At 36.3% G+C, this 26,666-nt stretch overlaps 1 protein-coding gene across 1 annotated transcript in view; it reads left to right on the forward strand.

The window, feature by feature from the left end:
• sik2a (salt-inducible kinase 2a) overlaps positions 1–26,666 on the forward strand; it is a 72,880-nt gene that overhangs the window by 25,485 nt on the left and 20,729 nt on the right. The window contains exons 5-9 of the mRNA XM_056458573.1: positions 11,798–11,922; positions 14,856–14,979; positions 15,089–15,315; positions 19,270–19,422; positions 22,203–22,361. Of these exons, the coding sequence (XP_056314548.1) occupies positions 11,798–11,922; positions 14,856–14,979; positions 15,089–15,315; positions 19,270–19,422; positions 22,203–22,361 (788 nt within the window). The remainder of the gene's footprint in view (positions 1–11,797; positions 11,923–14,855; positions 14,980–15,088; positions 15,316–19,269; positions 19,423–22,202; positions 22,362–26,666) is intronic.

The following is a 26,666-nucleotide window of genomic DNA, read 5'->3' on the forward strand; positions in this document are numbered from 1 at the left end:
TGGAGAGAGGAGAACCTTACAGAAGGACAACCATCTGTGCAGCAATCCACCAATCAGTCCTGTATGGTAGAGTGGCCAGACGGAAGCCACTCCCCGCCTGGATTATGCAAAATTGCAACTGAAGGACTCTCAGACCATAAGAAACAAAATTCTCTGGTCTGATGAGACTAAAATTTAACTCTTTGGAGTGAATGCCAGGCGTTACGTTTGGACAAAACCAGGCACTGCTCATCACCAGGCTAATACCGTCCCTACAGTGAAGCATGGTGGTGGCAGCATCATGCTGTGGGGATGTTTTTCAGCAGCAGGAACTGGAAGACTAGTCAGGATAGAGGGAAAGATGAATGCAGCAATGTACAGAGACATCCTGAATGAAAACCAGTGTCAGAGTGCTCTTGACCTCAGACTGGGGCGACGGTTTATCTTCCAGCAGGACAATGACCCAAAGCACACCGCCAAAATATCAATGGATTGGCTTCACAACAACTCTGTGAATGTCCTTGAGTGGCTCAGCCAGAACCCAGACCTTAATCCTATTAAACATGTTTGGAGAAATCTGAAACCAGCTGTACATCGTCGTTTCCCATCCAACCTAATAGAGCTTGAGAGGTACTGCAAAGACGAATGGGCAAAAATTCCCAAAGACAGGTGTGCCAAGCTTGTGGCATTATATTCAAAAAGACTTGAGGCTGTAATTGCTGCCAAAGGTGCATCAAAAAAGTACTGAGCAAAGGCTGTGAATACTTCTGTACATGTTATTTTTCAGGGTTTTTTTTTTTTTTTTATAAATTTGCAACAATTTCAAAAACTCTTTTTTCACATTGTCATTATGTGGTATTGTGTGTAGAATTTTGAGGAAATAAATTAATTTAATCCATTTTGGAATAAGGCTGTAACAAACAAACGTGGAAAAAGTGAAGCGCTATGAATACTTTCCGGATGCACTGTATATTTAATATAGTTTGTGTAATACAGTGGTCCCTCATTTTTCGTGGGAGTTACGTTCTAAAAATAACCCGCAATAGGCAAAATCCATGAAGTCGTCAGCTTTATCTTTTACAATTATTATAGACGTTTCATGGCTGTTTTTTTTCTTTTCACTTGTCGTGGGTAACAAATGTGCTAGACTACACATTCCTTGACGATCAGTCTTCCCGTGATGTCTATGACGAGCGTTATTTCCCAAAGCAGTCACAAGTGTTGCTATAACAATATTTCTTATATTAATTTCATTTTGTAATCCTATTTCAATCTCAATAATCACTGATGCTTGCTGACAACTAATAACTACACTATTTAAGGGCATTCCTTATGACATGGATAGGATCAAACTTATGATTCCTTTTTAATATTAAGATATTTTCTTTAAAATCTAAACGTGTATTTTCCTGCCAGGTTTTCTTATTAAACAGTCCTTCGCCTGAACTTGCTGCGAGTGAGACGGAGAAAATGAAAGCACATAAGCTAGAAAAAAAAATGCCAAGACATAATCTTTAAAATAATGACATTAAAACATTTGCAAATATATAACTGAGATTTGTGATACAATCACAGTGAAGCATTCATTAAATCCTTATTTTCCTAAGAGTGAAACAAATCATCCACCTGTATAGTTGAGTAGTGGAGGGGCACAAACAAAAATATAATTTGTGTATTTTTCTTGGAAAAAATATCTTGTTGAAACGAATTTTGTTTGCTATAATTTATATCTTAATTTAATGTATCTTTTGTTGGTCAGTTATCTATAAACAAGAATAACAAATAATATTTAAGGTGATGAGCTTCAAAACAAGTCCGCTATATGAGCCAAAACACGAATTGATGTGAAATTGTGTTGGTTTGTTCAATAAAACAATACTCTAGCCTAAATAAAACTAAACTGAAATATTCACAGTTTTAGAGAAGCCTGTATTAAACAGTTTTCACTGTTAATGACAAATTTGAATAAGCAGGAAATGCTTTTGCAATGTATTTGCAGCCCTGAACATGTTCACAGATTACCTCGGAAGAACAAACTCTGTTTGAAGGATGAGAGAACTCAGAAACTCGTTGTGAGAATGCAATGTCTGCATATTTGTGCCAGTCTGTCTGATGAAATAGCTTAAAACACCTTAATATTTTAGAAAAGGTAGTTCAAGTTTGCATAACCAATGATTGATCTTATCCACCCGAGACCCACCCATAAGTAAATATGCACATTAATGGCAGCACCCTCTGATATAACCGAGAAATTAAGTGCTCCTATTGCACAGTGTCACCCATGTGACGGAACTCGTCATGAAGAACGAGAAAAAAATGAAACATGCTAGACTTTCTGCAATGGTGTCGTGAAGCGTTTCAGGCAACGTATTGGTTGTCGTGAACTATGCCACATTACAAGAGAAGAAATGATTGAATCTTGTGTCACGATGCCCATTCGTCATTTACGAATCCCCACAACACCATACGTCAAGGAAATCGTGCCGAAATCATGACAAATTCGTGTGATCTGACCGGGGCTTTTTTTCATTTGATTATTTAATTTCTGTACTTGAATACAGTACACAATATATTATCTGTCCTATAAAATCATCCTGATCAATATAAAATTATCCAAACTTTCTATTTTATAAACTTAACTTTTATTCAAATATACATCGCAGAAAAACAAAACATCGAAATTGTCTAGCTAATAAATAATTTATTGTAAAGCCTGATTCATTGGTTTCTTGGGTCATATTGCTTTATCACAAGTGAACTGCATCAGAGTTCGTTTTCAAATTGGCCGAGACCATCATGTTTTAGCTAATCTTGGACCAGATTGTTTTGGTGTGGATCCAAGAGCAATTGCAGTTTTCACATTTGCACGAAAAGAGCCAAGCAGAGTGAGAAAACAATCCAACTATGTCTGAAAGCACCCTAAATATTCCTTGATATCAAAATTCTCTTCTGTCCAAGTTTTACATGCAGATTAAACTACAAGCGAGCCATTTGTTGACTCCTGTGAGGAGGGTAAGCTTTGTCTAGGTATAAACATTGCTCTGTTTGTTTAAACGGTCTGAAACCTCAGTTTAATGTGGCTCAGCCAATGGAGTGAGTTTGGGGGTGGGGCTATCTGTAATGAGCCATTCAGTGGTTCAAGAAATCCATTTGGTGCAGCTAGTGACAGAAAATTTGAGCTTTTCACCTTTTACCTTGCCTTTCAAGGGCAAACATTAGCAATGATTAAACTCATGCTGTACAACACAAGAGTTCATTTAAAGTTAGATTGGTTAAAAATAATGATATGTGACATATCTTTTCATGTACAATATTTCGGTGATATCGGTGTTGTTTTAGTATTATTGTGATGTTTTTCATTAATTTTTTAATTCATTTTTATTTAACAATTAATTTGTCAATTATTACTTTTTAAAATAATTTCGGTTTTCATTTTAAGTAATATTGTTTAACTCTATGGTTAAACTTCACAATATTGTTAATTAATTACATTTGTAAACATAAACTTAATGACAAAAACTTCTAGAAAACTCATTTTATAGTTAATTTCAGCTGTTATTAATGCATTTTAAAATGCATTAATTAACATTAATGAATCCTTTTTGTAAATGGTTGCAGTTTTTGTTTTGATTTCTTTGTCTATATTGATTTAATTATTTTATTTCAGTTGGAGTCATATTTTGTTAAAAATAAAACCATAAAGGTAAATTCATTAATTGTTTTTGGGACTGTGACAAAATTTTGCCATTTTGGAAGAAAATACATAAGGTAGTGGAAAATATTCTTAAGCAAAATTTTGATATGACCCCAGCTTTGTATTCATTAAATCTTAATGTAAACAATCTGTTTAAAAAAGATGCATTACAGTTATTTATTGTCTTGGTACATTTAGCTAAACAATGTATTTTGCTACTTTGGTCTGCATCACAGGCTCCATCTTTTAAAATGTGGATATCACAAATTGCTACAGAAAAACTTACCTATGACAAACATAAAAATCTGACATATTTTGGTCAATTTGGTCTCCCCTTTGGGAATACATAAAAGAGCTCTCTTAAATTAACACAGGATCCCTATCATTCATATACAATTTTTGTTATAACCTACACTTAAAGACTGCTCTAAAGTGGTGTGATTGTACTTTATTTTTTACCTATTTATGTTTTTTTATATATTAATTCCTTTGTTCATTTCCACTTTCAAGACTGTACACTCTTTGTAACACATTTATACGTTTTGATGTTAATATTTTGTGAATGTGGGCATACAATAAAAAAACTTAAAAATAAATAAAAAATAAAACCATAAACTTATACCATATTTTTTACTTCAAATTAAAGGTGCAGTATATAAGTTTGACACCCAGTGCTTGAACTAGGTATTGCATTCCTTTTTTAAAACAAACGCAAGCACAGGTTGCCAGATTGAGGACCAATTGGAGCAAGTCTGACAATCAAGCCTAAAGGCTGATTTAAATCATGTTCTATATAAAAAGCAAAAGCACATGATAGAAGGAATATTACAATATTTAAAAGAGTTTTTATTCTAACCAACACCTTGAATTGATATATTAGAAACGGCTTCTATTTCTTGCAGCTGAACAACAGAAAACTGACAGTGATCACCTCAGGTACACCCTATGTGCTTTATTCAGTGTTAAATGCTAATAATGTGAGTTTGAATGCCATTTCACATGGCATTCAACATTAATTGCCATACTACTGAAGGCAGCAACAGATAGGTTACCTCAGATCTTAAAAATAAAATAAACCATTTGATATTGAACTTTAGAACTTTGACTGTGCAAGCCAACACATATCACTAATTCAGCATGTACATTTAATCATTTTAAAGATGTTTAATATGTATGAATTATATTTTAAACAATAAAATTTGTGAGTGAGTGCATATTCTATACTTCTGAATGGCTGTATTTACATTTCTGTGGTGCTTTGTCTGGTGCAAACAGCCAAATTGCTTATCACTGCAAATTTCATCACGTAGCTTGTTGCTAAGACACGGGGTTACAATGTAATCTGCTCACCTAATGTTTATGTTAGTAATATTTCAATTATTTGCTAAATAAGTACCTCATGTGAATCTGCATCTCATTTCGGAGTCTGCTACTATCCACAGGAGGTCGCATTTCGGTCATGGACGCACACTTTGAGAGCCTTCCTGAATAAATAAATAAAATATGAGTTTGTCCATGAAGGCAACCCAGGGTGCTGAAATATAATTGGCTAAACTGCTATTGGGCGGGTTAAAAACCAAAACAGAGACAGCATTCTGGCACATAACGTACATTTTCAAAGCAGAATATCTAACTTCGGCATTGTTTTCAGATAAACAAGAATGTTCACTTGGCATGTTTTTTAAATATCTGCAAACATATTGAGGTATTTTTATGCTTTAGAAGAGTGAAAAACTTACATAATCATAATCATTGCTACCTTTAAAAAACATATAAAGAATACTTATTTCAGCTAGCTGTGATGGAAATGTTTTCCACTTTGATTTATTTTTAACTCGATGTTCTAAATTAAGTACATGAAATTAAATAAAAATAAAGTTAATTCACACTCTCAATAAAATAATTAATTATTAATAAAAACTTTAAAAGTATCTTGATGCACTAAACAGGTTATCTGAGGAGATTAAGGTCAACTAAATGAGAATGATAAATGTTTCTCTAACTGTCAAAAAATGAGGTATTTGTATGTTATGGATTGATTTATTTACAGTTTTATTTAACTGTGATAATCGATGCCATGTTCATTAAGTACTGTAGTCAGACGTTTATTTTTATGCTTTGACGTGTATTATTTTTTATTAAAAACTGAATAGACAAAGCAGAGAACATTGAAGAATTTGTGACCAAGAATAAGAAAGTGTAATTTCCCATTCCTTGCTGGATCTTGTACATTCCACAAGTCAAATCAGATCTATTTCACTCTCTCAGTCTCTCTCACACACACACACACACACGCACACACGCACACACACACACACACACACACACACACACACACACACACACACACACACACACACACACACACACACACACACACACACACACACACTTAATGCCAGCCAAAGTCTATCATGGGATTGCATATTTACTCAGTGACATCAGTTTAAACTGGATTTACCTACACAGTTCATTCCTCAAACAAAGATATACACCCAAGTTCCAATTACCACAACTCATGCAGTTCATCTATTCTCATAGTTTTTCTCATTACCATGAAGTGTGATGCATACTGATTCAATAATACAGATTATTATATGGCAAATAGTAATGATCATGATCTTTATCCCCATTAAGTGTAAATACTTTACCAGTTGACGAAAAATAACCCGTTTAAGAATAATGTAAAGCTTTTAAGTGACTTTCCAGTTCATTTTGTGCAAAATGTTTATATATTTTCTACACTGTTGTATACATTATAGTAGGGATGTCCTGATCAGGTTTGTTTGCCCTCGAGTCCGAGTCATTTGATTTTGAGTATCTGACAAAACTAAAAAACCTGATCCGACACTTTTATAATACATAAAAAAGAATAATAAAGAGCAAAGAAACAGATCCAGAATATAAATTTTTATTCACCTTATTTTAACATTCAATAACTCTGTTACCATCAATCAACAGATCTACAAAACAACTTCATGTGCCCGATCTGACCCAAATTCCCCAATGTTATCTTGATATCATGTGCAAACAGTCAACTTTTGTTTTTCCCATTCAAACATGTAATCAAAGTGTTGTGATGTCAAGTAATGACTGCGGTACAAAGACGCTGGTGGGGTGGAGGATGACAGAGACGTGCTGCGCTCTATAAGTACCAGTCACTGCAGAGAATGGCGCCTTGTGGCAGGCCGTTTGTCTGTATTTATGTCATACCAAGCTGAGAGAGAGACACTGGAAACGCATTATAGGGCGTTGCCATTGCGTCACTCATTCACACAGATAACAGATGTGATGGACTCATGGTCACTGTAGAAGCTTTTGAAAACACACCTCCGTCTTTTAGAGCTGTTTCTAAAAGGGGGCTTTTGTTTTTTAAACTGAAATGTTTAGTTCACAATTTTATTGCCATTTCCGCTTGTTCTTTGATGTCTCTCCAAAAGCTCATTAGAAACTGAGACAGGCATTGATGGTGAGAGCATAGCATACAGATCTAGAGTTAATGAGTCAATATTGAAATACAAAAAAAGTCTTTACTGGAGAGAAGATTGTTCACTTTTTCTTCACCAGCATGTCTTTTTTTTAAAGTTGCCAGCCATCATTACTATTTTTGATGATTCTCACCTACATTTGATGGCCCTTAAAATATTTTCTGGTAGGAATTTTATAGGCATATTATTTATCAAAATAAGGGCAACACGGTGGCTCAGTGGTTAGCACTGTTGCCTCACAGCAAGAAAGTCGCTGGTTCGAGCCCCGGCTGTGTCAGTTGACATTTCTGTGTGGAGTTTGCATGTTCTCCCCTTGTTCGTGTGGGTTTCATCCGGGTGCCATGGCCATAGTGTTAAGTGTGTGAATGTTAGAGTATATGGCTGTTTCCCAGTACTGGGTTGCACCTGGAAGGGCAACTGCTGTGTTAAACATATGCTGGATAAGTTGGCGGTTCATTCCACTGATATATAATATAATGTTTGTGCATTTGTTAAAAAACAAACACATATATAACCTCATCCAGATCAATGGGCACAGGTTATTGTGCTGTGGTGAGTCCTGATAAAGAAGTGAGAAAAAGAGTTATCATACACTGATCATCACCCAGAAGTCTTGTAGCTCATTCAGGACATGCACTAAAGCTTTTCTTCCTATAATACAATTAAAAATGATTGCTGGAAAAAAAAAAAAATAGTCAATGGCGGGAGTCGGTGTCTCTTAATTGATGAGGTATGTCATTAAACAATAGATTTAATAACTAATTTCTAATAATTAATTTTTGTCTATGCCATTGATAACACAATATTTTACTACTTAGTTTACAAGATACTAGCATTCAGCCTAAAATTAAATGTCAAGGCTTAACAAGGTTAATTAAGTTGACCAGGAAAGTTGGTTTAATTAGGCAAGTCATGCATCAACAGTGGTTTGTTTTGTAGCTTTAATAATTTTTTAAAAGTTTTAAGAATTTATGCCATCCAATCTAAAATAAATAAGATTGTCTCCAGAAGAAATAGTTTTGGGTTGTAGCAGAAAAGGCTTCCAAGGGTTAGAAAACTGAAGGCATTTAGAATGTGTGTGCAACCCAAATAATGACTAAAAGTAAGGAAAATGGGTTTCTCAAGCCAGGCGGCGCATTAGACCATGGGGCTCCTCTCTTGTTTCCAAAGTGCATCACAAACTTCTTGAGAAACTGTTCAACTATGAAAATTGATGAAAATAAATTATGTTCATTAAGATGTACTTGTGTTTACTAACTGTTTATTCAGTTAAACATGAATTTTGAACTGTAGGTCTACATAAGTTCGAAACAGCGAATTTGTTATTTTATTTTTTATTTATTTATTTATTTTTTTTTTTTTTTGATTACATCATTCCGACTAAATTCTTAACTGAACTAAACAGAAATGGAATTAAGACATGTGGAGTATGCATATATTAGTGGCATGAAGTAAACACAGCAATCAAACGATATGCAGAATTTTTATTAAATTCCATAACACTCTCACCAGTCCTTACTCCTTATTTGCATCATATACCCCAGTTTGTCACGGGGGCATGAATGAAATGTTCATAAGTGAATGTGAAGCTGTTGAACTGCAGTTAAAGTCCCCCAAAAATACAGGAAACTCTGACATGAAAGCACTTCAAGTAAACACCATAATTATATTATTGTCTTATAAGGCAAATAACTAGAATACAGATGTCCATGTAAGCATAGTCATTAGTGTCTTCAAAATTAGTGAAAGATCCAGAAGGGCATCCTGCTGATTTGATTCAGAGGGGGACTTTTTTTGTCAGACGGCTCACCGGTTTGACTTTCCTTCATTTTAAGGAAGCACCAGGTCCATTTTATTTGTATATATTTTACTCAAACGCATAAACTGTACAGGTGCCTGATAGTTAGATATGGAGCTAACATTAATCAGATTCACTCTAGTGAACTGCATCCATGTTAGCACGTCACGTTTGATGTGGTAGTTTCACAGTAGCAATACACACAGGTTCGAAGACTCGTTCTCGCCACCTACAGTGCAATTCGTTCAGGTATACATCCGCGCTAAACTATCAAGGTGAAAGTCATCATAGCTTGCGTAGAATAGACCCAGCTCCCAACCCAACTTTGAGAATAGATTAACTGTGATTTTTTTTATTGCCTGATAAGAGTCTCACGTTAATGCAGCACGTTAACGCCGATAACGCCGTTATTTAATATGAAACTATTCAGATGGCGCTCTGTGGCAGAAATATGAACAGTGTCCTGAGTCATAGCTAGGCACCTCGGACAGCACATTGCGCCACGCCGCTGAGTGGCATATCCTGTGTGTGACCCCCTTAAGGGACTAAGCCGGAGGAAAATGAATGAGTGAAGAGCGTTATAAATGTGCATACACTTTAAAAAAAAAAAAAACTTTCTGATGTCGACCATACTCTATATTCGTTTATCTTCTGAAGTTGCATTTATTCACTCAAGTTCGCAAGAATATCCTTAGCAGTATCATATAATTTTAAAGGATTTTTTGTTACGTGGGGGAACTTTATAGTATTTATACTATAAATCCATATATAAAATTTATAATATGTATAAACAATTTCTTTAATTCTCTGCTTTCAAACTGTTTCTGAATCTAATAACAAAATTTGAGCTATAAAAAACATATTTTTACTGTCTGACTTTGTTTAACAAAATCTGATAGCCAAGTTATTCTGTCTAAACCAAATCAAGACTTTTGTCTTCTTGAGCTCTAGAATTAGATTCCTATATTGTGGTTTTACAGACATAAAACACAATATCCTGTTTCATGTCCGCTGTCATGGCATTCGGTCTATGGGCCCTATCATACACCTGGCGCAAGGCGCGGCGCAATTGTTATTTGCTAGTTTTAGCTTGGCGCAAGAGTCGTTTTGACGTTTTGCGCCACGCTGTTTAAATAGAAAATGCATTTGCACTCATATGTGCGCCCATAGGCATTCTGGTCTAAAAAAGGAGGCATGTTGAGGCGCGTTGGTATTTTGAGGAACTTAAATAGACTGTTCAATAGATCAGATCAAAGCTGGTCTAAAGTCCAGCGCAGTTGTGCCGCCTCGCTTACACATTGCTGAATACACACAGGATGTACAGCAATACGCATATATCTTTACAAATGAAAAAAGAATTAAAAGAAAAAAATATTACAAAAAGTATTATTTTCTAGCCTACATAAATATAAATACCACCCCCTTCATGCCTTCTTCATCTCGGGGTTTTTTTTCAGTTTATTCATAACAATTTGCTTTTGTATAATGTTGTTATTATTAGCAGTACTATTTATTATATGCATATTTATATTTGTTTTATTAAACACAAGCTTAGATTTGTCGATCTGTCAGGTTTTAGACCATATGGGGGGCACAGCATGTGTATTTGGATATAACTTTTCGATTTTTTGAACACAATTCGTTATTATTGTTCATTTATTCATTTGCTGGAAATTAGAACTGAATTTAGAAATAGTTTTGAAACAAATCTTTGCGCTTAATAGACAAAATGAATTATGTATAGGTTAATGTTTGTGCGTACAACACGTTTCCCTATCCACGAGAGTGAAAGTGAAAGTAAAGAATGAGGAGGTTCATCTCTCATTCTCGTCTGTAGGTGCTCTCTTTAACTGTTTTCTCGCTAGTGAAGCGTTCAGTTTTTACACTTACAAAGTCCGCCATGTAAATAGCAAATCCAGCATGGCGTGACGCAACTGACTCTTAAAGGGAATAGGAGACGAGACTCTGATTGGTTTATTCTCAAAGCACACCTTTAACTCATTAAGAGAATAAGCTCAACCCTGTTAGACCATGCGCCACAACGCAAAGTGGATTGTCAAAATAGAGCCCTATGCTATGAGTTCATTCTTCTCGCCCCCATGCAATCATTAATCTACGTCGACGTCAATCAGCGCTGTCGTACATCGATGAATCTTTATATTATATGGATTGCATTACACAATTCAACCTGTGCATTATCTGCCAGGGGAAATGCATCCCTGCTGCTCGTCACTGAGCAGAAGCAGACCCACCCAGAGTCTGTGTATATATGTGTGTGTGTGGTCAGTTGGTGGAGTACCACCTGCTCGAACGCCATCACACCATCCAGACCCGTCTCACTCCTCTCCTCCTGGTGCTGATCCACTAAAGATTGTTTTTCCTTGCAAGCTGACACACAGCCAGGGAAGCCTTCAGCCATCTGGACAGTTCATATGTACAATTGCTTGTGTCATATATTAGTTTGCGCAAGTGACAAGAGCTGTCAGATTAAATGCTATTAGTTCCCATAATGGCTGCTATTACTTTTCTGATGATTTGGGATTTAAAGAAGAAAATCTTAATCCTAGATAGAATCTCCTCACAAACCAAGCAGGTGTGTTTCCTAAAGCGTCATTATCCAACTGCTTTTCAATGTTTAACATAGTTCAGTGATTAGTGATTGTGTGTGTCCCATAGTTCTAATGAACATTCACACAAAAAAACATTGCAAACTTAGGTGGATTGAATAGAAAGACAATGTCAATATTGTTTCACTTGTTTCAAACGATATTTGCTAGTGTTTTGCTGCATGAATATACTAATATCAGTACTGACATTGATTTTTCAAATCTGTTGCAGATTTTGGCTTTGGGAACTTTTTCCGTCCAGGGGAACCCCTGACAACTTGGTGTGGCAGCCCCCCGTATGCGGCTCCAGAGGTGTTTGAGGGACAACAGTATGAGGGTCCACAATTGGACATCTGGGTAAGAGAATTGGTGTAGTAATAGAGTTTTTGGGGGGGCTTTTATTATGAATATATCATACTTATAAACTAGAGCAGGGGTGTCAAAGAAGCTTTATGGGGATAAAGCTGTGACTTAAAAAATCTATATTTATTTTTTATCATTACCATACATGGTTCTACATCAGGGGTGCAGGGGTGTTAAACTCAAAGCCTGGAGGGCCACAGCCTTGCACAGTTTAGCTCCAACCCTGCTTCAACACACTTAGCTATTGGTTTCAAACAAGCCTGAAGGACTCAATTAGTGTGATCCAGTGTGTTTAATTAGGTTTGGAACGAAGCTGTGCAGAACTGCGGCTCTCCAGGCTCTGAGATTAACACCCATGCACCCCTGATGTAGAGCCATGTATGGTGACTTTGATTGACATTGATAAAAAAAATTTAATATAAAGAGTCACAGCTTTATCTCCATACACATTCAGTAGCTCACTCGTGTAAAGCAATTTATACTATATAAGTTGAATTAAATTGATAATAACGTGTGAATTGTTTAAAAAAAGAAGAAGGACCAATCAGGTTCTTGGCATGGGACGATAACCGTTTTCAAGGTATACCGTAGTTTGGAAAAGTCAAGGTTTAAAACCGGCAAAACTGTATGTTATACCATTCCTACGGTATATGTACATTTTTTTATTTATTTACATGTTTTTTACAAGTATTTTATGTAGTTTTTTAGGGCAACAGTATCTCCAGGTGAAAAGGACCCTCCACATCAAAAGCTACTGTTCCAGAATATTTTAAATGTTTCTTAAAGTAAAATATATTGTGTTCAATGGGGGAAAACGTTGCTGTTTTTTAGCCAGACATTTAAAAATAACATATTTTTGAGTAGTAATTACAATACTGTGATAACGTGAAACTGATTCCGATATTTTCATCCACGGTTATCATACCGTCAGAATCTTATACCGGCCCAGCCCTTTCAGGTTACAATCAGCATTTTTCTCACAGTACAAGCATTGAATATTAAAATTAAATGTTTAGCACAAGACTAACCAGCCTGATCTCATGAGAAAACATAACTATTTTACATTTTGTCAGTTTAGTGGCTAATTCATACAAATTCGTACAAGTTTTGTTGTACGAAAATGTACAATTTTTTAAAAAAGAGGCGTGACATTGGGGATAAGCAAATCGTACGAATGAGATCGTATAAATGAGTTCATACAAAGTAGCCACTGAATCAAAAAGTTACAAATTGCCATGAGATTGTGTTGGAATAACCCCAAAATGTTGGGACAAGCCAAATGTGCAGTAATACTGCAAACAATATTCCAAAATATTATTTCTATGACAGATAAAACATAAAAGAAAATGCTATTTATATTAAGAATAAGGGCTATTTTTAGCCCAAACTGTTTATTTAAAATTATTTGTTTCTGTTTTTTAATGAAAGTTCAAAACTGGAAGTGCAACCCATAATTAAAGGCAATTTTGGACAAAGGTTGATATAAAACCATAACATAAACTAGTCATAAAAAGCCATATGTGCTGTATATTAACATTCAACTGCCTGCAAAATGTAAAGTGAATTATCAGTAAGCTCTAAACTGCTAAAAGCAACTAAACTACCAGACAAAAGTCTTGTCGACAATCCCAGTTGTGAGAGCAACAAATAATAATTTGACTTCTAGTTCATTTAGTTTATACTTCTATCATTTGGAAACGTGTCAGAAGGTAGATTTTTCAGATGAATCATCTGTTGAACTGCATCCCAATCATCACAAATACTGCAGAAGATCTATTCGAATCCGTATAGACCCACGATTCTCACAGAAATCAGTCAAGTTTGGTGAAGGAAAAATCATGGTTTGGGGTTACATTCAGTATAGGGTGTGTAACAGATCTGCAGAGGGGATAACAACATCAACAGCCTGAGGTATCAAGACATTTGTGCTGCGCATTACATTACAAACCACAGGAGAGGGCAGATTCTTCAGCAGGATAGCGCTCCTTCTCATACTTCAGCCTCCACATCAAAGTTCCTGAAAGCAAAGAAGGTCAAGGTGCTCCAGGATTGGCCAGCCCAGTCACCAGTAGTGAACATTATTGAGCATGTCTGGGATAAGATGGAGGAGGAATTGAAGATGAATCCAAAGAATCTTGATGAACTCTGGGAGTCCTGCAAGAATGCTTTCTTTGCCATTCCAGATGACTTTATTAATAAGTTATTTGAGTCATTGCAGAGATGTATGGAAGCAGTCCTCCAAGCTCATGGCAGTCATACACAATATTAAATCTTTTTCCACTGCACCACTTTATATTCTATACTGTACATTATTTCTGTTAAGTGACAAGACTTTTGTTTAAGTAAATACAGACCTTACTGTCCTAATTAAATAATTAAAGTCATGATCATTTTATTTTGGTAAAATAAGCGTAATCTAGAGGCTTTTGCCTTTTATATAAGCCACTTTTGATGCCAAATGATCAACTAGAAGTCAAGTTATTTTTTGTTGTTCCTAAAACTAGGATAGGCGACTAGACTTTTGTCAGGTAGTGTATATGGCATGATGATATAAAGATATTATATATATTATATGTGTATTATGAAATGTACTATGCAAATAAGTTTGAATTGACATGATTTCTTTCTCAAGAATAGCGTGCAAGTTGTATTGCTGTTTGGTACATGTATCCAAAAATCCATAATCTTATTATGGAATGTCAGATTAATATGTATTCACTTTAGACAGCTGACAAAAGTCTTGCCAGTTTTTGATTGTTTTCACTCAGTCAGAACAGGGTTGCATCAGCAACTAATGGCAATTCGACTGATTGAAAACATAATTATTATTTCCTGTATTGTGCGTGGGTGGTCATTTATGTCAGTTCCTAGGCAGAGTTTTATGTTTACGGATTGATTTTCTGTCTGTGTGTGTGTGTGTCATGCAGAGTATGGGGGTGGTTTTGTACGTTTTAGTGTGTGGCGCTCTTCCATTTGATGGCCCTAGCCTTCCTGTCCTCAGACAGAGGGTCCTGGAGGGTCGTTTCCGCATCCCATACTTCATGAGCGAGGGTGAGCCAATCACAGTACCACAATTGCATGACTGTTCACACATTTATAAAGTTGCTTTGAATGCAGTAGGTGTTTAATAACCACCCTGTGCAACAAATCCCCTTTTCAGACTGCGAGCACCTGATCAGGAAGATGTTGGTTCTAGATCCAGCCAGACGTTTGTCTCTGAGTCAGATTAAAGAGCATCGCTGGATGTTGCAGGAGGTCCCGTCCCAGCGGCCTGTGCTCTACAGACAGGGTTTGCCCTGCGAGAGTAAATCAGGTTTGGGGGAGCACAGTGAGCAGGTGCTGCGCCTCATGCACAGCCTGGGAATCGACCAGCAGAAGACCATTGAGGTCAGTTGAACAGCTTTTACTTGGCCGGCTCAATTCCTGAACTTTAGCTGCTTTTAAATTATTATTGCAAGGAGAATGTAGAACTTTTAAAATCCTTTGAGCTTAGTCAAAGTTAAAGGGCACCTATGGTGAAAAAAGCTGATTGGACAGACATATGTGTAGGTATAGTGTATAGACCACCATATTAGGGTGATATAAACAAACCCAGTCTTTTTTTTATTTTCAATTTAACAACATAAAAATGGTGGACCAATTGGAGCAGTTTTGAGATCGACTGCATCTTGACGTAGGAGTGCGGCCCCCCTGCCCACCAATATTGATTGACAGGCAGGCATTACCATATCCTCAGTTTGTTGTTTCACGTTCACCATTTTCAGCATGTGAGTCAAAACAATGTCACCAAAGAAACCCACTTGCTCTATTTTTAGATGTAAGGCTCATTGGGCTCAACACAAGATTAACATACACCACATGATCGCACTCACTCACATTGTTTGTAACTTTAGGTGGATTTGCAAACGTGTACTTTTCATTGCGTCTTACTTAAACTTCAGCCGTTTGCATTTCCAGCGGTCACACAAGCTCCCTGTGATCTTAACTAGGTGCAGCTGAAAAGTGCGAACGCGTTTCCTCACGTGCGCGTCCCTCCATTGACAATAACGAACTTGACTTAAATGCCGAGTTCAGACTGCATGATTTTAGCCCTGATTTGACTCGCCTAATACGGGTACCTGCAGGCCAGCGGGAAGGCTGGGGGAGAAGTTAAAAGTGCTTATTTTCAGTTTATTTGGACCCAAGAAATGGAGGAAAAACTAGTGGAAATTTGGCAGGGGCACTGGGTCTGATTGACGTGTCATCTGATCAGTATCATCAGGTCGAAAAGTAAAAAAAAAGTTGAGGAAAGATTGTTAATTCTCTTCAAAAGCCAGGTGAGCAATACAAGTTTCTAAAGCTAAAACCTTTTTTTCCGTTATGTAGTTAATAACGAAAGATATTGTTGTTTCTATGTCACTTCTTGCGTTTGTTTGGTTGTGAGACGTAGTTTGGACAAAGTTGTCTGTGATTCTTCCTATTTTAAAGTCATGCAGTGTGAATTCTCCTGTCGCCGATTCATCCTTCAGTGTAAACACAGCACCAACGGAACGCTACCCCAGATAGTCATGCAGTGTGAAAACATCCGTGACACGACTACTTTGAAAATCATGCAGTCAGAACTCGGCATTAAGCAGGTCACACACCAGAAGCGCCGCTCGGCATCGCGTAGCGCCATGCATTTTAGAATTACGCACACCGGCGCCGCAAGTCGGCGGCTGTCCTCGGCGCCCAGCCATGACTCAGGACACTGTTCATATTTCTGCCGCACCACAGAGCGCCATCTGAATAGTTTCATTTTAAATAACATGCAAATGTGCACGTCTGGTGTGCCGTGTCGCGGCTCTGAGCGGCGCATCCGGTGTGTGACGCCCTTTAGTTATAGCCTCAGTCAAAGTTAATTCAGTATGCGTGGTTATTAGTCTCGGTGTACAAGCTCAGGACTTTAAACTAGCACACAGTTGGCTGTAAAACTATACAAAGACACAGATAATGTTGTGGTCTCTCGCTTGGTTTGTGTCCAGTTCGTACATGTATGGCTGAATGCTGGTCCTCTCACTTATGTTGCTTCTCTCTGTCTCCCTGTCTGTTGCCATACACAAAGCGAGGAGCTCTTGGCTCCGCCCCCTTGTTAAGTTGGACGGGAAGTCGAAACTAATCTACATGTGAAGCAACACACCCCTAAAACAGCGACCCGTGTACACACCCCCAAAATAACACTTTTTAACACATTATAATAAAAAAATCTGAATTGTGTTTTGAACTGAACCTGAACTGGCACACTTAGAAGAACCATAATATTAATATTAAATCTTAAAAAAGGGGTTAACTAGGTGCCCTTTAAATTAAACTGCCGTAACGCTTTAAAGGTTTTTGTTTAATTTGATAACATCTGTCAGTGTTGGTTCAGGGATAGTGCTGGCAGGATCTATAACACACTTCTGTAAGAAATAAACTATACAAAGCATTATTGAATGCAGGAGAGGCTGCAGAATCAAACAACTGACTTAAATGAAATGAAAATTCTGCTATTAATTACTCTCCAATCTCCTGAGATTCAAAATCAGAAATCCATATACAGCAACGGTCCACACAAGACGTCCCAAAATATTCCATGTGTGACTTCAGTGGCTCAACTGTACTGTAATCACACGAAGCTCCAAGAACACATTTGTATTGAGTTTTATTGAATTTATTTTTATGAATTTGCATGATGTTTATACTGGGAGAATGGTATCATTTTGAAAGGTATGTTTTTAACTAAAAACATTAAACCTATTATGCATTTTGGTAATTCCTTACACAAATGTGTCATTTTGTCCAGCCCTACTTTTAGGATACATTTAAAGGGAAAACATGTAGTAAAAACCTCATCATTGTTGTTTTGATCGTACATTTCTAAAGACTGAATCCATAAACAAACTAACCTCATTTTATAGGACATCATAAAAGATTCTCTTATTTACATAGTATTTTCTTTTATTATCAGATTAAAATTACATTTAACTACATTTATTTTATTATGTTTATAAATATTTTTGTTGTACTAGATCAAAGTATTATTTAGACAATATTTACATTTTCTGAAAAATGAAAAAGATTTATTTATATATATATCTGCTGCAGTTCAAACTGAGCATCAGAATGAAGAAGAAAGGGGATTTTAGTGACTGAACGTGGCATGGTTGTTGGTGCCAGACGGGTTAGTCTGAGTATTTCAGAAACTGTTGATCTACTGGGATTTTCATGCACAACCATCCCTAGGGTTTACAGAAAATGATCCAAAAAAGAGAAAATATCCAGTGAGGGGCAGTTTTGTGGGCGCAAATGCTTTGTTGATACCTGAGGTCAGAGGAGAATGGCCAGACTGGTTCGAGCTGATAGAAATGAACAGTAACTCAAATAACCACTCGTTACAAAGGAGGTCTGTAGAAGAGCATCTCTGAATGCACAACACGTCCAACCTTGAGGCAGATGGGCTACAGCAGCAGAAGACCACACCGGGTGCCACTCCTGTCAGATAGGAACAGGAAACTGAGGCTACAATTTGGCATCAACAACATGAAAGCATGGATCCATCAACGGTTTAGGCTGGTGGTGGTGTAAAGGTGTGGGGGATATTTTCTTGGCGCAATTTGCGCCTATTAGTACCAATTGAGCATCGTGTCAGCTTTCCTGAGGATTGTTGCTGACCATGTCCATCCCATTATGACCACAGTGTACCCATCTTCTGATGGCTACTTACAGCAGGATAACGCACCATGTCAAAAAGCAGAAATCATCTCAGACTAGTTTCTTGAACATGACAATGACTTTACTGTACTCAAATGGCCTCCACAGTCACTATATCTCAATCCAATAGAACACCTTTGGAATGTGGTGGAACAGGAGATTCTCATCATGGACGTGCAGCTGACAAATCTGCAGCAACTGTGTGATGCAGTCATGTCAATATGGAGCAAAATCTCTGAGGAATATTACCAGTACCTTGTTGAATCTATACCACAAAGGATTAAGGCAGATCTGAAGGCAAAAGAAGTCTAACCCCATACTATTAAGGTGTACCTAATAAAGTGTCCGCAAGTATATATATATTAATGACAAGTATGTTTATTTCATACAGTTTTTTGCCTTTCCAGTTTAAATGTCCTGTGAATGAGGCCAGCTGAATCCTTCAATTGTGAACTCTTCATCTAGTTTGTTTGTTTGTTTCTAAAAATAATTTCTCCTCTGAACTCCAAATTTGATTTTCCCAAAGAGCAGCCTTTCAGATTATTTTAAAAACGTCCTTGTAAAACTCAACATCGCTGCTGTTCTCTTTTCGCTCTCTCTCTTCAAAAACTCTCGTCTCTCCCGTCACAGTCTCTCCAGAACAAAAGCTATAACCACTTTGCTGCTATCTACTACCTGCTGGTGGAGCGGTTGAAGGCGCATCGCAGCAGTTTCCCTGTGGAACAGCGTTTGCACGCCAGCCAGCGCCGCCCCAGCACCGTCGCCGAGCAGACTGTTGTCAAGGTAACCCCATCTGTGAAGTCTACCCAGACATATTGAAACAGCGTTGGTATAAAAATGTAAATATTGGAATCCTGAGAAATAAAATCTGTAATCCAGCCATCAGTCACTCGGTTTAACTTCCGTGACCACAGAAACAAGTCGGGGGTTCATTGCTTGTATACTGAGAGACCTTGAAGGAGAACTTTTTGATGACAAAATCCTGCCGTATTAGATAATAAGTAGTAGTAGTAATAACATGGTGCTCGGATTTACAGTTAAAGTCAGTATTATTATCCTCCCTGAATTATTACCCCCCTTGTATATTTTTTCCCCAATTTCTGTTCAATGGAAAGATTTTTTTTAACATATTTCTAAACATAATAGTTTTAATAATTCATTTCTAATAACTGATTACTTTTATCTTGGCCACAATGACAATACATAATATTTGATTAGATATTTTTCAAAATACGAGTACTAGTATCAGAATAAAGTGACATTTAAAGGCTTAACTGGGGTAATTAGGCAAGTCATTGTATAATGATAGTTTATTCTGTAGACTATCGAAAAAAAAATGTTGCTTAAGGGGGCTAATGATATTGACCTTAAAATGGTTTTAAGAAATGTAAAACGTTTTATTCTAGCTGAAATAATACAAACAAGACTTTCTCCTGCAGCAGAAAATATTATATGAAATACTGTGTTTCCTTGCCCTGTTAAACATCATTTGGGAAATATTTGAAATAAAAATCATAGGAGGGTTAATAATTTTGACTTTAACTGTATACAAAAGCCTATTGTTATTGGTAAAACAGTGTACAGTACTGGAATATTACTAGGGTATTATTTCAGCTTATTCATCACACAGATGTACAGATCAAATGGTCTGTAGTATAAGAGTTTGCCTCTCACTAATAACACCAGGCACAGAGTAGCATCTCAAGGTGGGTGACTCTGGTGTAGCTATTCCTATTTTTTATATACATTCTTTTTATAACAAACATTATTTTATAATTATATTTGGTATCACTTTATTTTGATGGTCCCTTTAATGCATTTTGTTGAACTTAAGTTACATTGCATCTACATGCCAACTAAGTCTTATATAAGTAGATTGTTAGGTTAGGGTTGGTGTAAGTTGACATGCACTTGCACAGTTTCTTTTAGTCAGTTAAATGTCTGTTGAAGGAGCAGTATCAGCAGATATTAAGCAGACAGTCTACTAATACTCAAATAAGAAGTAACTGGCATGTAGTTGCAAAATGTGCAACAAGGACCATCAAAATAAAGTCTTACCTTATATTTTAATTAGCAAATCTAACTATAAAGCATTGCTATTTCATGATATTAAATCAACATTTTTTGAACATAATATTCAAGTAAATTTGAAGAAAATACTCTCGCAGCTTGTTCAAACTAATTATTTCAATATAATTAGTTCAATTATTGTTTGGGACAACTTAAATGTTTTGTTTAGTCCACTTAAATTGTAAAAACAATGAAGTTAACCTAATCTGTTTGTGTTGGGACAACATGAAGGATTTGTGTGGATGCACAGTTTACAGTGTAATGTTTTTTTAATAATCAATCATTAGGTCTGCACAATATATCGTTACAGCATCAATATCGCAATGTGCGCATACGCAATAGTCACATTGCAAGATATGTAATGTTGAGACTATACCTTCATCAAAAGGTACAAATTTGATCCATGAAGGTACCACTACAGTGACAGGACACTTTGTACCTTAACAGTGTCAAATGTGTTCCTTCAAGAACTATTTAAAGGCATTTTGCTACAGTATATCCAAAATGCGTCAATTTATTTTCAGTAAATATAAAACATCAAATACATTTATAAACAACGTTTTTAGATAAAACTTTTCGTATAAATGCACCTTTTCCATTTACAATAAAGAACAAAAAAATACTTCAACAATTCAAAAGATCTATTTTTTGCTAAACATTTCACAACACTTTTCACAAAAATTTTACAGAAATACATTCTGTCGTCTACAATATAAAACCTTTTTTATTCCAATTTTCACACAATACCTTGGTAATCACTTAAACGTTAATTTAATTTACTAATTTTCAAGTAGAAATAGAGTTATGCAAAAGTATTGTAAGATTTGTACATGGTTTGATTGGTTTTACAATAGTAAAATGTCTGCATGAACAGTTTGCATATGCAGGACTTTTGGCAGCTCACGTGCGTAGTGGAAAGCAAACCCCAAAAGGTGCGGATATCAATAATGAAACTGTATTTATCAGAAAATCCTTAACAAATGTTTATTAAAAATGCCCTAAAGTTTAGTTTACAATACCTATAGTCCCTATATACCTATAGTACCTATAGTTTGTTTTACCAGTTGTTTTGTATCATAGAACTTAATATTTAATGTTTATGAGTTTCTTTAAACATATGCATTTAAATGATGATTCATGTTTTAATATGGATATTCTTCATAAAATCACGTTGCCTTTCCAGTAATATTTAATTTCATACATATTGTAATAAATTTTTATTTAATTTTATTTTTAGCAGGCCTTTGCTAGCTATGAAGGGCATGGAAAAGTCAGGCCCTGACAGGCTCGGGCTCAAATGCAGGGCTCTAATATCACCCTATGGTAGTAATAGTCAAATAAAATAAAGTACTTATATCACTGTCTTCTCCAAATAACAATTGTATTAAACAGTCAAAACCGTAATGATTCTTCTTATTTAATATACAGGTGCTATCTTATTTCACTAACAGTGATATTTACTGTACTGTGATATTATTCTTATGTGCCTACAGACCATTGCGGTTCCCTCTCAAGCGGGCGTCCCGCCTCAGGCAGCACGTCAACTGCGTTCACCTGTTTTGCTGCAGTCCACCGCAGAAACATTTACCTTCCCACAAAGCCCTGCTTCCCCAGATCAGACGCTCATGGAGGAAGACGTGGCTACTCCTAAGGTCAGTTACAGTCAAAACAAGGACTTATTAAATGAATTCTTCCTGCACAGAGAGAAATCTCTCATCCTCCTTTCGGGCTTGAGGCTGTATTTCATAAGCTCTGCCTGCATGTTTTAAATAGCAGCGTTACTCATTGGCGCTGCTGTATGACGGCAGTAAGAGCTTTTGTCTGCAGCGTGTGAAGTTCCTCTGCCTGCGTGTCAGCCTGATCTCTTCCTCATTACTCACCCGCAGAATCGCAGCAGCCTCCGAAAATAACACCTGCATATATATATATATTAATAATACAAAAAAATAAAAAGCGCTCTTTATGATTTGAGCGCCGGGTGTCAACGCTGGGGCTTTGCGTCAGTGTAGGTTTCTCAAGCGCTCGTTGCTTCTCATTCATAAATGAATGAGTCAGAACAGAGGCAGCGGAATTGATATGATATCTGAGGCCAGGCGATACGGCATATACTGCACAACACCAGAAATGTGTCAAATGGCAGAGATTTTCCTCTACCATTTATGCTGTGGAAGACTGTGTGGCCATCAGTGGTTCATACTTAAGAGCCATTGAGGAATGTGACACATGTGAAATGTGGTTTTGTGGCATTTAGTCCATGTCTAGTAGCTTTAAGGTCACATACACCCCCCTGTTTATTTTGCCCAATTTCTGTTTAACAGAGAGAAGATTTTTTTTCCACACATTTCTAAACATAATATTTAATAACCATATTTATTATTTATATATTATAACAATATTTAATAATAATAATTTAATTTCTAATAACTGACTTTGATCTTTGTCATAATTACAGTACATCAAATTTTACTATATATTTTTCAAGAGACTACTGTAGTATTCAGCTTAAAGTGACATTTTAAGGCTTAAATAGGTTAATTAGGCAAGCTAAAAAAAAATACATACAGTGTATCCGGAAAGTATTCATAGTGCTTCACTTTTTCCACATTTTGTTATGTTACAGCCTTATTCCAAAATAGATTAAATTCATTTGTTTCCTCAAAATTCTACACACAATACCCCATAATGACAATGTAAAAAAAGATTTATTGAAATTATTGCAAATTTATTAAAATAAAAAAAGCTGAAATATCAAATGTACATAAGTATTCACAGCCTTTGCTCAATACTTTGTTGATGCACCTTTGTCAGCAATTACAGCCTCAAGTCTTTTTGAATATGATGCCATATGAGAAAGGCCTGCCCTCAAGAAGCTCTGATTGGTCAGCAAACATAATGTGCTGTGATTCGCAGATCGGCTCCACGTCACCAGGAAAAGCGGCACGCCCCTACAAGCATGCACTTTTGCGAGTCAGAGTTCAGTCAGCGTAGCTGTTAGCTGTATCAATTTGTGCGTGAATCAGACAGAAGATAAAGAAGATAAAGCTAAACCTCACGCCTGCTCTCTAAAATAAAATCTGACAAGTGTCTTTCACATATATTCGGAATAATCATGTGTAAGTAATATGAAACCTTCACATATCTTTTGTGAGTTTGTTATTTGAGATGTAGAACGCAGGGAAAGCGTCTGCATAGAGAGACACTGCAGCACTGGTGAAGACTGTGTGTTTACAGGGGTTTGAAGGATACATATGAATTATACATTGTTAACAGTGCCAAAAAGCATTTCCTGTTGTTTACATACTTGTTTATGTCCATGCTACAACATAACGTTAACGCTAGAAACTGTGCATGTAATAGATCAGTTTTAACAAATAAAATTACTTACAAGTTGTGGCTCACTATCCACAGCTTCGTCTATTATGATTGGAGCTGCTCCTTCTTTGAGGAGCTTTAGCCAAATCCAGCACTGAACTGGGAGAGATTCTTGAAGCTGTCGTTTGTCAAATGCTAGCTATATTGTTTTGAATTCTCGGGAACATAATTAAAATTAAATTGTAAGCACTTATCTCTTTGTGTCATGTCAGAAGAAGCTCTGCGGAAATAGCAGTGTTTGGACGGCATTTTAGCTTTCTCTGCTATAGTATTACAGCATCTGTGGCCACGCCCCTTCGCTGTGTGGGGTATAAGCGTGTGGTAAATGCCGTAACCTGAAGCGTTTGTGATCTCACTAGCCCTAATGCATTTTTTTGTAGTCCCCAAACTTTGATCGCAGTAGGATTTGCTAAGCTTACTCTATAAAAGCTAATGTCTCCCTTTGCATTGAACTTTGAGAAAATTACATTCAAAGATGTTGTTTATGTTCACACAGCTACATTACATATGAACTAAAGTTTACAATATGATATCGTAGTGGACCACTCCTTTAATAAAAATGCTTAATTTCATTTAATCAAAATAAAAATAAAAATTATGCATTGTCCAAATAATTCATATTTTAATTATTGAAAAATATTCTATTAGGGTGAAGAACTTTTTATTAAATGACAGTTGTTTTGACAATCTTAAATATGAAGACTTCAGATGCAAAAAAGTGCCATCTGAAATCTTCTAAAATGAGCTTTTTTTTCTCAGGCTCTTCATTCTTCATTCTATTTAAAGTTAAATTACTAAACATAAACATAGGGGAAAAAATATTTTAGAAGAAGGCTTTTCAGAGGCATCTGAACTCGTCATATAAACCACTTTTTAAATAATTTCAAGAATAAAAACTATTATGCAATATAATCACACTCCATGTGATATGATTTTTGATCATGTGGCCCACCGTTATTGATCATGGCATGAGGAAACGGCCTGCATTTCAGCTCCCTCTCTTTTGTAGCTTATTGTTACAGTAACTCCAGCATGTGAGGTTTGCATTTACGCAACACCACGGCCCTATCTTTGTAAATGCCCCTGATGTGCCACCATGTGATGAGAACGGGTACTCACTCCACTCATGGGAAGCGTGACGACAACAATTGTCACCTTCACTGTCGCAAGGCAATCTCCATAGCTACTGCTCCTTTAACTGACGTGCAGCATTGACTCATTCTAAGGGGACTCATATACAGCGTCATCCACTAATATTGGCATACTTGGTAAATATGAGCAAAGAACGCTAAATGTCTTTATTGTTTAAGATTTTGTGTGAGAGAAGACAATCCAAATAATTTGTGGTGATGTAGGCATTATTAAACAATGTTGGATTGTAGTTTTAGTTTTCTGAACCCAAGACACAACTAACTTCTGCAGTTCCCCAACTATGGAAAACATTTTTGAGATTTATTTGATCACTAAAACCATCCACCTAACAGCGCAGTGGCACAAAATGTGCAAGAACAATTACATTACATTAAAAGTTATCATTCACAAATTTATACAATACTATTTAGAATAAGAAATGACACAACCACAGATCAAAAATAAGCATGTATCAAAAATGTAAACACATTTAAAATTATATTACACTAAACTAAATCTTGAGTTCAGAGTTTCCCAAATTGGAACAAAATCACTCGTGTTTCCACTTTCTACTATTGCGCTTTAAAACCAAACCAATTTTCATTTAAATCACTTCAGACTTCACAGCAACGTCATTGGTCCAGTGATGGAGATTGACAGCTGCTCCTCTAGCCAATCGGTCTGTATTTTTTAGGGTAAAATGCAGCATTTATTAGAGAATGGTCAGACGGGCAAGGTTCAAAACAGGAGCAGTCGGTTGCATGCAGATAATTCAAAGTATAATCAGTAAATAGGCGAAAGGTCATAGCAGGAAGCAAAACAAACAAACACAAAAAACAAGGGTCAAAACACGGCTAGACAATCCAGGAAATGGCAAAAAATGTTCACTACAGGAAAGAAAGACTCAGCATGGATGTGTGTGTGAGTGGAGTGTAAATAGTCCAAGTGTGTAATCAGGAGGTGAACTGAAGCAGATGTGTGACTGAAGGTCATAATGGGATTTGTAGTTAGTATGACAGGGAGTGTTCTCCAGCAGCCTCCAAGGGCAACACTGCTGGTGATCATAACAGGTAAAGTTGTTTATTAAACTTATTGCACTTTCCCTTTGTGTTGCATTTAAAGTCAGCATGAAATAGAAGTTCAGATTGTCCTTTTTTCTGCTATTGTGACGTCCACCTAAAATGGTTTCTGTAATGAGAAAATACTGTAGGATGGTGCATGATTTCATCCTTTGGCATTAGAGTGTTGGAAAATGGGCGTTGCTAACAAAATGGAGGAAAATTGACAAATAAACAAGCACTGATAGCCCCACCCTAAAGGCATTCCATGTGACCAGAAATGAAGAAGAGTCATTTTGAGTATAGAGGGAAGGTTATGGTCATTGATTAAAGAATATGAGGGTAAAATAATGACTATATATATATATATATATATATATATATATATATATATAT

Source organism: Danio aesculapii, chromosome 5, assembly GCF_903798145.1.
Source record: "Danio aesculapii chromosome 5, fDanAes4.1, whole genome shotgun sequence".
NCBI classification, from domain to species: Eukaryota; Metazoa; Chordata; class Actinopteri; order Cypriniformes; family Danionidae; genus Danio; species Danio aesculapii.